Genomic DNA, 14553 nt, shown 5'->3' with positions numbered 1-14553 from the left:
GGTTCAGAACCAGAACTGTATCAGGTATCAGACTCCTGAAACATGTGGCCAAAGCCTCTTTAAGTGTTCTGAGGTTCATTAAATGTCTGTAACCCATGCCCAACTCTGGAAATCCCCAAGCTGCAATTGTGCTGAGGCCACAGAAAAAATGGAAAGCACCATAGAACATGATAAATTTATATTCCTCAGGCACCTGATTTTGGCCACTGCTAGCTTCTTCAGTGGCCTTTCCATGGCTTCCCATCCTTAATTTTACAGATATTTTAACACAACTCCCTTCAGTCATCCTTCTTCCAAAGTGAAGAATTCTGACTTGGTTACTGCTGCCACTGAACCTGATTCCTTTCTTCCATCATCCATTTTATCCTCCCACAAACCTTTGGAATGCTACAGCCTTTTCAACACAAAAGAAACAAAACAAGCAGTATTCAAGATACAAACCACTGAATTATACACTGGATTAATTCTTTTTATCCTATTTGCTATATATTCTTTTTCTAATAATTCCTGGTTTTTTAACTGCTACCACACACTTCAGACCAGTACATATTCTTCTGAATTATAACTGCTCAGTGAAAATGGATATTTTAATACATATGACATTAGGGTTGTTTCTCAATCAAGCTCATTTTATATATAACTCCTCAGTTTCACCAGCCCCTCTTCTTTACTAACCTGAATAATTTGGTATCATTGCCTTCACATTGCTCACTGCTCATTCTCTTTAATGCCTCCCCCAGAGCAGGGGGAATGCTCTAATAAACCAGAGCCACATCCAGAAATGTATCTAGGATCAGAAATGGGGATACACCAACCTGTCCCAGAACATGAGAGAGAAACAAACCCACCATCCAAAGATTTTTCAGACACGTGCATTACTGGTAAGTTTTTCTAACTCGTTTATGCATCAGTTTCACACATAATAGTGATTTTCTTCTGTACAGCATTATTGCTCTTATAATGGTGACAATTAGGAGGATTTTTCCTGCTGGGTGGAACTAGATTAATTTAGAGCTATTTCTAGAAAAAGGAGATAGTGTTTTAAGAACATACTACCAGAAAAAAAAAATTAAAACCAAAAACCTTCCCACATGGACTCTGGAAAAACTAGGTAACTAATGTGTGCTCAAGGTTTAAAAATCTTAAAAACTTGAAATCAGCAAGTATTAATAAATATCTCTGACTTCAAAGGCTGAGATATATGTGATTCATATTGACTTGAATTAAAATTAAGGTCAGAACTCATTGCATTACCTTACAGGAACTGGAGAGGAAGATAAACTGAATAGAAGAAAGAGCAGATAAAAATAAATGAACGGAGTCAGAAGTAGGTGAAGGTGTGCAGGTGATTAGTTTGGGTATTAAATCTGTCCACCTCCACCATCATAAGCCATTCACGTGTGGCACATGAACTTGGGAGTGTATGATTTGCAGTACAGAAACTCACCACAAGCCAGCCCATAACCATTCTCTACTCAAAAGACTAGAGAAAGCTGTTTATTTAAAATTTGACGTAATCAGCTATTTTTTCATAACAGCTTATAACAAATATTTACATAATTTCCTTTTTTTCCATTTCACATAATCATGATAGAACAGCCCACATTACCTAAGGTCTTCTTTGGAATACACTAGGCCTTTTAAAGTAAAAAACAAGTACTCATGTGACCAAAAGATGATTTCAAAATAAGCCCAGTATAACTAAAATGACCAGTCTGAATGAGTAACACCCCTCTAATCAAAGGCAGTCATGGTGTCACATGTACTGGAACAGGCATTGGAAAAATATTTACACATTTGAAGCTTTCCCAGGACTTGGGATTTCACCTCTAAGGGGACAAAGTTACCCTCATTGTCTCTGCCTCTCTGACCCCTAAATCCTTCATATGATTGAGGCTCTTCTATAAAATCAAGAGGAGTAATTAAGACATCCCTCATCCTACTCTATAATTAGGCTTTCCACAGCAGTGTGGGCAATCCAAATCTGAACCTTTCAGGCAGTAGATCATGCATATCCCATTTTTTTTTGGTAAACGGTCTCTACAGCTCTCTTATCTTTCATATTCCTCCCAATGTAAGATTATACCACGTTCTTCTAAACAAGAATTCATCAAAGTGAAAACACTGACGTCCAAAATGTGGCTCTCCTCTTGTCAAAGTCCATGGATTTATCCAGCACAGAACCCTAAAATGTGACTGAAAGGAGACATTTCAGTTTAGGTGATTTAAGAACTGATTAGTACAGCAAACAATTAATCTGTTAACTGTAGATAGGCAGTAAATAACTTCAGTTCAACATTTTGCTTTGTGAAAGGAAGTAAACACAAAATCAATCAGAGGCCAATATATCAGATGATATTATTCTGGGAGTGTCTATTTAGCAGAGAAAATAAAATGACAAGCCATTAAAATTCACCTCACTTGTAATTGCCAGTGTACCACGGGTATTTTTATTTTTTAGCATAATCCAAAACAAAACTTGACTCTGATAAATACTATGGTAGTTGTAATGTACAATACAAATCCTATTTTCCATAAATAAAGCATGTAAACCAGCTTTAACATGTTAAAGTGGTCTGTATATATATTTTATATAAACCCACATTAACTATGGTTTGGATTTTGTTGGTTTTTTTTTAAACAGCAGCTACTTTTCTATACAATAAACTTAGGACTTTTATTTGGCTTTAACTCATTTGTGGTTGCAATAGAGTCTTCATACAAAGAAACTGAGTTTCTGCAGAGATCTCAAAGCCAATGGGAAATTTAACTCCAAAATTGGCAAAATATTAATTTAAGCACTTCAATAAAACCCAAAATAAACAGATTCCAAGAGGCACAACTCCAAATGCGATTTAATTACTTATGAGCTTAAAACTGAACACATGCTAAAGTGCTTTCTTTAACTAATATTAATTTGTTTTACAGTAATGATGTTGTAGTTTAAAAACAGAGGAAGAAGTTTTATTAATAGGATTTTACACCTGACCTCCTCAGCATATGTTAAAACACTTCCTTGCTAAGGACAAAGCCTGTAAAACGCAATCACACAACCACAACACCATGCATTTGGTAACAGAAATGCAAACCACATGAGCAAAACTGACAGAAGTTTTGTTTGGTTTTTTTAAGCCTGAATTACAAATCTTCAAGTCATGCAAAATCATTGATCCCTGAAAACAGTCAAGATTATGAAATAAAGGTGCACCATTCCTGTAGGACAGGTGTGATGATTAAGAGTAGATTTACAGGGCATGCTCTTTTGTAGCATTCCTCCCATTGAACTTAAATGGCTTTTAAAATCATCGTGGATATGTTCCTATTTTCAGCATATAATCATGAATGTGGGACCTGGAATTAGAGGGAGACACCTTTTAAACTCCACTGTGCTGTAAAATTTAAAAGGTAAGCATTCCTTTGGGATACGGATTTACTGCGGAAGAAAAGCAGGACTGACCAACGGCGTTACTCTTTTTCCATCAGCTCCTTATTTCCTTTCCTGCTGTTCTCATTCCTGCCCCTTTCCTTCCCTGCTGAAGTGATTTCTTCCAGTTGCTTCCTTGCAGAGTTCACTTTCTCTAAGAGCAGGAATATGTGTTCCGTAAACTCCCGCACAGCTCCACAGCCACCTCTGCTCTTACAGATGTACCCAGCAGCCTTCTGAGCAGCTGCACAGGCATCAGCAGGTACACCACTCATGCCTGCCTGCTTCAGGCACTCCACGTCAGACTCCTCATTTCCTAGGGAGGAAGATGACAGACAAGGCAAAAGATCACAGAGGGGAAAGAATCAGTACTTTTCTCAGTGTTTTTCTACGTACGCATCAATCTGATTTTTGAAATTTGGGGGTTTTTATCACAATCTTCATCTCAGCAGCTCAAAAGCCCTTTGCACATGCAAGTCAGTTGTTGGAAAATCGTGGTGATCCATGTAAATGGTGATCACACTTCACAATCTTCAGGCAAGAGAAGAGTACTTTTAAGAGCAGTAAAATGATGTGAGCAGCTGAATAAGCATTGGCAGGACCCCACACTTAACCTGACACTGAAATACAGCTCAGCACAGAACCACATGGCTTTCAGTTCTGATTCTGTCCATTTGTGATTACCATTTCAGAACATAATCTATACAATATCCCTCTGAAACAAACTAGAATCAGTTCAAAATTGTCAGCTCTAAGTGTATGCTTATCAACATTTTGTTATCAAAATGTTTCCTAAAAGCAAAAGCTTTCCTATATCCCACGGGAAAAACAGTGAAGACTTCCCTTACCAAATGAAACACTGATTCATCATTTAGATTGTACCCTATCAAACCTTAAAGTACCTGCTTTTGGTGATTGTGTGCTGCAATTTGCACAGCAATCCCATTAAATTCAGTGTATTTTCAAAGAGAAAAGCTGTTTGAAGCTCAGCAGCACTATGAAATTTCTCTTTGTCTACACTATTTAAATCTACCAAAATAAAAGATAGACCAATATAAAATATACCAAAAGAAAAGGAACTGACCTAAGTAAGCCACCTCTTTCCAGCTCAAACCCATGTCTTCCTGCCAGTCCTTCAGAACCTGTAGTTTATTTGTTGCATTAACTTTTGCTACACATCCCAGTTGCATAGCTGACAGTGTTTTTGAACAATCTCTGTCAGAGATGAGTCGAACCTGTTGAAATAAAATTAGAGTAAGTTCTACATCCAAAGAAATACAACACTACTATTGCAAAAAAAGTAGTTTTGCTAATAGAAGCTCTCCCAGGCATCAGAAAAGCATTGAATAATTGGTTTTCACAACTCAGAGCAGAAGTGATTAGCATCCAAAACCACAGACAGTCTTGAGGCTCCTTTAGGAAAGTGAAATACCGTTCTGCAGCACTCCCTGATGCTCAGAACAAAATTAACATTTGTCTTTTTAAATACAACATATACAAATAAAATACTAAATATCACAGTATGGTGGTGTGGTGACTATCTAGTGCAGTATCATCTAATTAAGTCATGGTATGGAATGAGAGAATTCCCAAGAAAGATTTCTGTAGTATTTATAGAACATGAAGTTTTTAACTTGGCCCCTCTACTTAATAACATAATTTTATTTACAGCAGCATTTCATAGCACCAAACCAACACTAAACAGACTGAAGCAGCACAGCACATTTATCTCTGGAAGTTCATTCCAAATTTGAAGTTTCAGGAATGATGTACAAGGTAGGCTAAAACCAGAAGATAATTGCAGCAGGGTTTTTAGAAATCTCAGATGCAACTTCTTCAGGTTTTCTGTCCAAGATGTAGACAAGCTTATCTTCCCTAATTGCTTTTAAATGCTACCAAATGCTCGGCACTGATTTTAAGTACAGAATGAAGAGAAGTGGAGCACAAGGTAGGACTGTATCAGCAACATACACTAGAAATGAATGAAGTGCAGCACAAAGACCTAGGGGTTTTTAATGAAACATTCCAAGTCAAAGAAGGTATGGAAATGAGCTCCCACAGGCAACAAAACAATGACTACAAGCTTCCCACCCCTTGGGCTTCACAGAAAATGAAGCTGAGGGACTGCTGAAAAACCATCTACTCCATTTCACAGGAGTAGGCTCTGGGGTGACCCAAGTGCAGCCTTTCAGTGCCTGAAGGGAGCCCACAGCAAAGACAGAGACAAGGGCCTGGAGTGACAGGACAAGGGGGAATGGCTTCACACTGCCAGAGAGCAGGTTTAGACTGGATATCAGGAAGAAATTGTTCCCTGTGAGGGTGGTGGGGCCCTGGCACAGGTCGCCCAGAGAAGCTGTGCCTGCCCCTGGATCCCTGGAAGTATTCCAGGCCAGTTTGGATGGGGCTCTGAGCAAGCTGGGATAGTGGAAGGTGTCCCTGGAAAAGGAACTGACCTAAGTAAGCCACCTCTTTCCAGCTCAAACCCATGTCTTCCTGCCAGTCCTTCAGAACCTGTAGTTTATTTGTTGCATTAACTTTTGCTACACATCCCAGTTGCATAGCTGACAGTGTTTTTGAACAATCTCTGTCAGAGATGAGTCGAACCTGTTGAAATAAAATTAGAGTAAGTTCTACATCCAAAGAAATACAACACTACTATTGCAAAAAAAGTAGTTTTGCTAATAGAAGCTCTCCCAGGCATCAGAAAAGCATTGAATAATTGGTTTTCACAACTCAGAGCAGAAGTGATTAGCATCCAAAACCACAGACAGTCTTGAGGCTCCTTTAGGAAAGTGAAATACCGTTCTGCAGCACTCCCTGATGCTCAGAACAAAATTAACATTTGTCTTTTTAAATACAACATATACAAATAAAATACTAAATATCACAGTATGGTGGTGTGGTGACTATCTAGTGCAGTATCATCTAATTAAGTCATGGTATGGAATGAGAGAATTCCCAAGAAAGATTTCTGTAGTATTTATAGAACATGAAGTTTTTAACTTGGCCCCTCTACTTAATAACATAATTTTATTTACAGCAGCATTTCATAGCACCAAACCAACACTAAACAGACTGAAGCAGCACAGCACATTTATCTCTGGAAGTTCATTCCAAATTTGAAGTTTCAGGAATGATGTACAAGGTAGGCTAAAACCAGAAGATAATTGCAGCAGGGTTTTTAGAAATCTCAGATGCAACTTCTTCAGGTTTTCTGTCCAAGATGTAGACAAGCTTATCTTCCCTAATTGCTTTTAAATGCTACCAAATGCTCGGCACTGATTTTAAGTACAGAATGAAGAGAAGTGGAGCACAAGGTAGGACTGTATCAGCAACATACACTAGAAATGAATGAAGTGCAGCACAAAGACCTAGCGGTTTTTAATGAAACATTCCAAGTCAAAGAAGGTATGGAAATGAGCTCCCACAGGCAACAAAACAATGACTACAAGCTTCCCACCCCTTGGGCTTCACAGAAAATGAAGCTGAGGGACTGCTGAAAAACCATCTACTCCATTTCACAGGAGTAGGCTCTGGGGTGACCCAAGTGCAGCCTTTCAGTGCCTGAAGGGAGCCCACAGCAAAGACAGAGACAAGGGCCTGGAGTGACAGGACAAGGGGGAATGGCTTCACACTGCCAGAGAGCAGGTTTAGACTGGATATCAGGAAGAAATTGTTCCCTGTGAGGGTGGTGGGGCCCTGGCACAGGTCGCCCAGAGAAGCTGTGCCTGCCCCTGGATCCCTGGAAGTATTCCAGGCCAGTTTGGATGGGGCTCTGAGCAAGCTGGGATAGTGGAAGGTGTCCCTGCTCTGGCAGGGGGTTGGAACAAGATGATTTTTAAGGTCCAACCCAGGCCATTCTATGGTTCTGTGAAATGGAGAAAGATGCTGTAACTACTGTGATTGAGAACTTTCTCAAAACTCTTAACTTCCTCTAAGAGTTCTGAGGATAACATTTGTCCCCACCAATATATTATGCTGCTTGATCACAAGTACTGCGAAGAAACTTCAACTTCTATGCTGCCAGAATACAATTTTTTAGAATCTTTTAATGTGCAGGTTACATGAGACATGAAGGCTCACACTTCAGAACAGCACTTACCTGGATTCCTCTTTTCTTCAGCAGATCAATGCCAACAATATCTCTGTAATCATAGGAGACCATTTCCTTGTGATCTTCTGTCACATAAATGCGACCATTGGTCAGGCATCCATCAATACTGCAAACCAAGAGCTTCACCTCTTTTAGTGGCTCTTTGCCAAAATAGCCAAAGCTAGACAAAGAAATTATCTTTTTAGGATGGAAGTTTTTGCACACTTCAAAACCCCAAATATTTCCCATACAGCTGTAATCTTCAGACAGAAGAAACAGCTTTGAAATTCTTCTTTTCTAATGTTTTTTCTCATCACCATCACTCTCCAACTGTATTTTCCCTCTTCAAAGAAACAAACAGAACGATCCAAAGGACAGCTCAGTTATGTTATCCATTTAACAACTAGGATGACAAAGGCACAGAAATTATACTCCATTCCCACCCATTATTTCCTTAGAGTAGCTGCAAAGAAAAGGCAGCTGCTGAGATGTAATCAGCTCAGGCCCTCTACACAAACACTCCCATTCCTGTGGATCAGTTACTGTGGTGTGGAGCACGGTGATCTGGGGCACCTCAGCTGGGAAAGCCAGAGATGATGCTAACACATTACTCTGGTATAGTGGGGCTCACACTTTTCACCAAGCTGAACTTTAAAGAAAACACCAAACTACCAAAACCCTGCCATATAACAAAGGTAATTCAGGTGATTTCAACAGAGATAGGAAAAAATGATGGGCAGAAATAAAGCTGCCCAATTATCTTTGATCTCCATTGCTTCCATTTCATACATTATGAATTCACATGACCACACTTTGAAACAAGCAACATCAAAGAAATAAGGGAATAAAAAGTACTTTTACCTCAACACTCTCTGCTCTGCAATAGGCCAATCAATGTCTATATCAATATCCACACTGTGCTCTGCACGCATTTCATAGTAGGCCATTTTACCACCCTGAAGGAAAACAAACCATTGAAATTTTCTGCTTGGGTCAACCCAAACACAAAACTCTACAATTTAGCACCATGCAATGAAAGCCAGGTGTCTGGTTACACAGTGGCCACCATGGCTTATATAAAAGTGAACCATCAATTATGTTTTTGCCGGTGACACAGAACCATTTGAAGGAACCTTCAGGTTAATAACTATTTCCACTTTACAACTAGAGAAAGTGTGCAAGATGTTATAGCAATTACATCACACTAATTTCACTAAATCTTCTAATCAGCAAAATAGTAATACCTTCAGCATTTGCTAAGGAAGGCTATGATTATTATTTGCTTACTGTTACTTAATCACCAATGGAAAAATATCCACCACACCTCAGTGTTGTTCTGCATCACTACACTGGGATGTAAACATCAGGAAATGGAAAAAGACTTTTAAAGTTACCGTACAAAATTGGCATAAGATTAAACTGGCTGAAAATACAAATTTACAGATTATGACAAGGCTCTGACACTGCATGAAGCTCAGTTTCACACCCTTAGTGGCATTAATGTGAATTCTAAGATACACCAGTGAAATGCAAAACTCAACTCAGTATTGTATTGGCTTAGGGTTATAGCTATATAATACATTTATTTGCATAAATTTATTTGCTATGGAGGATGATGTTACTGGAACTGCTCTAGCTATAACTAGCCCTGCTAAATTACAAATAATTAGCAAACTGTTCTGAGGTCAAAGTGCTGTTATTTCACACTGACTGTAGTAGAAATCAAAATAGAATATTGAATTCAGAACCTTCTACAGCAAGAGTAGAAGATGTATTATTCTGAAGAGCACGAAAAACCAGAAGTACTAACCTGCAAGTAGCCTTTCTCAATCAGATGTCTCTTGGCAAAATAAAATGAGCCATTTTCATAGAGCTCCCCAGGCCAGTCTTGCCTCCGGTACCGCTTTGCTGGATTCAGGTTTTGGGGTTCTGTCATCTTGTTTTCTGTTAACAGAGGGAAAAAAAAGATAAAATAAGCTTTACAGAATTCCTGCTCAGAGTCACTCAACTTCCTAAATAATTTCTGTTCAAAAAATAAGGGCGTAATTCAGTCACCAACTTCTCTCATTATTGCCTCTTGTTGCTCAACTTTATAAAAAACCCCAGACTGGTTTGGGTTGGAAGGGACCTTAAAGATGATCCAGTTCCAACCTCTTGCCACAGGCAGGGACACCTTCCACTATCCCAGGCTGGTCAGAGCTCCATCCAATCTGGCCTGGAACACTTCCAGGGATGCAGAATCCACAGCTTCTCTGGGGAATCACTGAATTGCTTCTCTCTCTTGGAACTGTGGATAAACTGCAGGACTACTCTGTATAGCAGAGGAAAAGGGAATTTTTCATTGCAACTTTGGAAAAAAAACCCCCCAAAAAATCAACAACAAAAATCCAAGAGGTTATTGGCTCTAAAACTGGTTACTATAAGGAATAGGAGGGACATTCTTGCAGACTGTCCTTGCCAATGTGAAAGAAATACTATTCCTGTACTCCATCTCCTAGTGCACACAGGAAAGCCTGAATGCACTCTGATACCTGAAAGGACCGGCCTGAAATCTGCAAGGTGAAAAAAGAGCATATGTGAATAATTTTTGCCTGTGAAAACATCTTGGCACTTCCCCAGAATACATCCTATTTAAGGATATTATGTTAACTCTTCATATATGGTTTAATCAGTGTCCACAAATAAACAAAGAGCTGTCTGCACAAATACCATCCCAAAAGATCCCATATTACTACCAATGACAGTTGTACATGCAGCAGAAACCAAACCAGGGACCAGAGGCTTTTGTCCTTAAGCCCCTTCAATCCAGATGCACAAAGCAGCCAAAATTCACCAGGTCTCATGACCCAGTAACCACAAGAAAGTTAGAGGGCATTCTCAAATACCCAAAACGTCCTGAGGCTTTGGTAGATATAAACACACCTTGTGTTTCATAACCAACTAAAGCTTTGTGCTCACTGAAGTGAACATTTCCAGTCAGAGAGAGACCTTTCTCTTTCAGGATCTATCAGTATTAAACCTTAATGCAGAAGGAGCACCAGATCTACACAGTAAAAAAAAACCCATGAAATTCTTTTAATTTAATCAGTTTTCTGAAGCTGTATGGAAAAATAAAAAGAAGAAAAACCATTGTACAATGCTGCTGTGAATTTCCCCTGAAACACCACACTCCTGAAAGGCCATTTGCATTTATCCTTAAGCTGCTCATGTTGGCACAATGTTCTCCTCAGTCCTTGCAGCTGAATGATTCCTTATCTCTCACCACATTAAAAACTTTTGGATGTCGTTTTATGCTGGAGAATTACTTGCTCGTTTAGGTAGGCCTCAAGGCTTTCTTATTTAACAATCTGCCTATGGCACCAATAACTTCAGGAAGCCACATGACACATCCACGTGAGATTTTTTCTTTCACGTTTGTCCCTTCCAGCATCTCAAGATGTGCATGTGGCTTCCTAAACTGCAATCCACAGAATCCTGAAATTGCCACCCATGCTTTTGATATCCCTCTTATACTGCACAGTGTCATTTATTTCTCCTCTTATGAGGAACAACGACAATGTTCAAGTGTTTATTCCAAACAAAGGCTTAACTTTTATTCCAACTTATCTCTCGGATCAAGCCTCATTTATTACATGTGCTCTTTTACAGCATGATGCTTTCTAAACTCACCTAAAATTCATCTGAAGCAGTTACTGCAATGTCTGAGTAACTTTCATTAAAAAAAAAACCCAACAAAACCCCACTGTGACAGTACCTGAAATAATAATTTTTAAAAAAAGAAGAAAACATTTTTGCTTTAACCACAGAAACAAAACCAATATACATAATGTGTGGAATAGTTCTTTGTACAAGGACAAAAGGTGCTTTATAGCTAAACCAAGGTAGAATCTTTATTTGTAAAATTACGGTCTCTGGTCATCTTGGCCACTGTAGCTGAGAGGCGTATTTTCTCTGGGAAAAACCAATCATATTCTTCTGGATGAGCTAACCAACATGAGTTCAGCCCTCATGACTCACAGGCAGTCTGCAGTGTGACATAAGTCAGCAGCCAAATTATCAGGACGAAACAAAGCCTAAGTCCCCAGGCCAAGAGGTTGTCATCCCATCCTCACCAAGATTTTACCTCACATTGTTGGTCATTTGTTAGCTACTGCATAGCAAGAACAAACAATTTTCTAGTTAGGACCTCAGTGTCATGACTGAATATGCATGAATACCCATTAGAAAGAAGTTAAAATGTCAGGTTTTTTGGAGCTGTATTTTCAGCCTAGACAAGTTAAAATATTTTAATTTCTACAAAACAGTTACAGAAGGGCTGAGCAATGCTTGGTATTATCAAGACAGCTGTGCTTGGCAGGAATTTCTAAGCCATCTCACACCTCTCAGAGAACTCAGTCCATGCCTCAGACATCACTTCCTCAAATACCAAGGGTAGGAAAAGCAAGCATTTGAAAAAAATAAAAAGTTAAGTACAACTGTAACCAGAAACACCTAAATATTACCTCCTTTCTTTACCTCACTCCATCTGAATTGATGCCGCCTCACAACAGAGAAGACAGAATCAAACCCCTCCTTCTGGATCAGATCTGCCACTTTTATAAGGTCACTGGGATGTAAACAGGGAGATGTTGCTTGAATATTTCCTACAATATCAACCTCTAAAGAAAAACCAAGAGACATTTATGAAACAATTCATATTTTCAGTAACACAACAGCAAAGTGTGGTATGAGTAGGTACCACACACCAAAAAATAAAAAACCCAAAAAAGGAGAATCTTTCTAGCTTTTATTTACTCAATGCTTTACTTATTTTTCTAAATACTAAGAGCATCATCCCTCTGGGGCTACAATATAAAAGCTCAGCATACTTCACCCCTGATTTACCATGATGATGATTGAGAAACTCTGTGATGGCTTCTAGAGAAGTTGAGGAGTCTTGAGAGACTTCAGGGCTCCTGCGATGGACCTGAGCCCCAAACTGCTTTGCAACCTTCTCGATCTCATCATGGTCTGTGGAAACCCATATGCTGTTGGCAAACAGTGACAGCAATTAATATAAAGAATAAATCCCATCATTGTTGACTTGCCTGTTGTAATTTAACCTGAATAAAACCCCAGCTTATTTATGTATGTATTACACCTTGCAATGAAAGCAACTAGTTCTTGTATTTGTGTTAATAAAACTACCCCAGTCAGTCCAACAAGCAGCTTGGAACAATGGAGATAAAACATGGACATTCACTAAAATCTGAATCTTAAATTGCATTCCATACTGGAAGCTTAAGCAACATAAAATTTGAAAGTGTTCTCAGAAAAAGCCAGTGTCAGCACACAGAATTTGTCAGGCACGTTAACAGGTCAATGAACAGTGAATGGGTTGGATGTGGCATTCAGAATCATGTAAGAGCTTAGTTTACAACAAGTAAAACTGCCACGAAGTTTAAAGATTAGCTTATGCTGCAAGTGTGTTAAAATGTGTTAATTGGGCTCCATACAATCCCAGAGAAGGAGCTGTTCAAGTTCATTATGTTTAGCACAGAAAACTTCCTGTACTGGTAAAGCAAGATTGTGATCGTTCAGGGAAAACAAACATTTACAAAAGGAAGGGCTAATTCTGAGCATCATGTGATGACAAACACTGAGCAACTGTGAAGCCACTGCTGGCATCGTTGTGACAAAAAAGCATGTGAGGTGTAAAAACAAAAGCTATGAAAAGTCACCCTTCCTCTCTCAGCAATGCACTGTCCACAGCAAATGGTGCTGCAGTTACATTTCTTCCCCCAAAGACACCGTGGGATCATCAGAAGTAAAATATGTGCGACAGCGACAGCAATGTCAAGTCACACCCACGAGAACAAACACACAAGAGGTGTTTTCTATAAACTGCTTTGGGATGGTGAACTTAAATACACACTCCCCATTCAGCTAACAGAGTTTTGTTGTGTAACAGGTACCCTGCACACCTTTCCAAAGGTGACCAGGCACCTGCCATGCCTCAAAGTCAGCTTGTACAACCCTGACTGGCTTCCTGTTGCGAAAATTCAGATGCCAAACAGAAGCCACAGCAGGCCATTAAGCAATACAGATTCACCATCATTAAGAAATTATCAGTGACCTCAGTCAGAAGTGTTCTTGTCTGCTACTTTACTAAAAATAAAACAGAATGCTGCATCCTCTACTTTTCAGATACAGCAAGAAAGGTTTTCCAGGCTAGATAACGATACAGCAGCTATGAGATACAGACTGCTCTGCATCTAGCTGGGCTGCATTTCCACTTGACTTGCTCTGAGCATTATGCAGCAGGTTTGCACTGGGAACCTGCCCCTAAGTGTGCTACACACTAAGCACATCCTAACCATGGTTTTAACTATCAGCAAATGTGTAGAAAATCCTCAGTCTTGCTCCTGCAGAAAAATCTGTAATGCCCATATTCTCAACACCAACAACACCCTTGCTTCTATCTAGCTCTAATTATTGCTACAGAAGTTTCAGGCACTTGCCCACAAACTGAGCTTCTCTTCTGAGTCACATGAGCACACAAGATTATTTCCTTCCACTTGACATTTGAGTGAGAATGCTTCTGATGTGCTGTGTCCAGCTGTGGGCTCCCTGATACCAGAGAGGAAAATGGCAGCAAGCCCAGCAGGAGCCAGCACGATGACTGGGCCTGGGAGCAGACATATGCCAGGAGATGCTGAAAGAGACATCTCAGCAAGGAGGCGACTTCACTGCTGTCTTCCGTGCTGGGCAGGTAGAGAGAAAACAAGGAAGCTTTTTCTGGGTGAATACAGTAAAAGCAACAGAAGGGCTGTGGGGTCTCCATCCTCAGAGATCCCAAACCCAGTGCACACAGTCCTGAGCAGCAAGATGGCCACGAACCAAAGTCATCCTGTGCTTCAGCAGATCATCGCCAGCCTGGCAGTTCCATTTAATGCAGATGTCTTAATAAAGTAAAACCATCAATGTTTGCTGGTAAACATCACCAGCTAGTGGCCACCCAACCACGCATCAGAACAACTTTAATGTCAAACTACTG

The 14553-nt window shown here is 39.7% G+C and overlaps 1 protein-coding gene across 3 annotated transcripts in view; it reads right to left on the bottom strand.

The window, feature by feature from the left end:
- Positions 1-1461: 1461 nt before the first annotated feature.
- Positions 1462-14553, bottom strand: part of CMAS (cytidine monophosphate N-acetylneuraminic acid synthetase) — a 13945-nt gene continuing 853 nt past the window's right edge. The window contains exons 2-9 of one of the 3 annotated variants that reach the window (XM_017745857.1): positions 12402-12544; positions 12020-12175; positions 9328-9461; positions 8379-8473; positions 7527-7698; positions 5878-6028; positions 3458-3740; positions 1462-3351 (exon numbers count right to left, since the gene is read on the bottom strand). In XM_017745857.1, the coding sequence (XP_017601346.1) occupies positions 3466-3740; positions 5878-6028; positions 7527-7698; positions 8379-8473; positions 9328-9461; positions 12020-12175; positions 12402-12544 (1126 nt within the window). In that variant the 3' untranslated portion in view covers positions 1462-3351; positions 3458-3465. Of the gene's footprint in view, positions 3741-5877; positions 6029-7526; positions 7699-8378; positions 8474-9327; positions 9462-12019; positions 12176-12401; positions 12545-14553 lie in introns of all 3 variants that reach the window. The other 2 variants (XM_017745858.1, XM_008642486.2) reach the window with 2 other exon arrangements.

Source organism: Corvus brachyrhynchos, unplaced genomic scaffold, assembly GCF_000691975.1.
Source record: "Corvus brachyrhynchos isolate BGI_N302 unplaced genomic scaffold, ASM69197v1 scaffold209, whole genome shotgun sequence".
Lineage (NCBI taxonomy): Eukaryota > Metazoa > Chordata > Aves > Passeriformes > Corvidae > Corvus > Corvus brachyrhynchos.
Note: the sequence above shows the minus strand (reverse complement) of the source record. Positions and strands in the feature narration are given on the sequence as shown.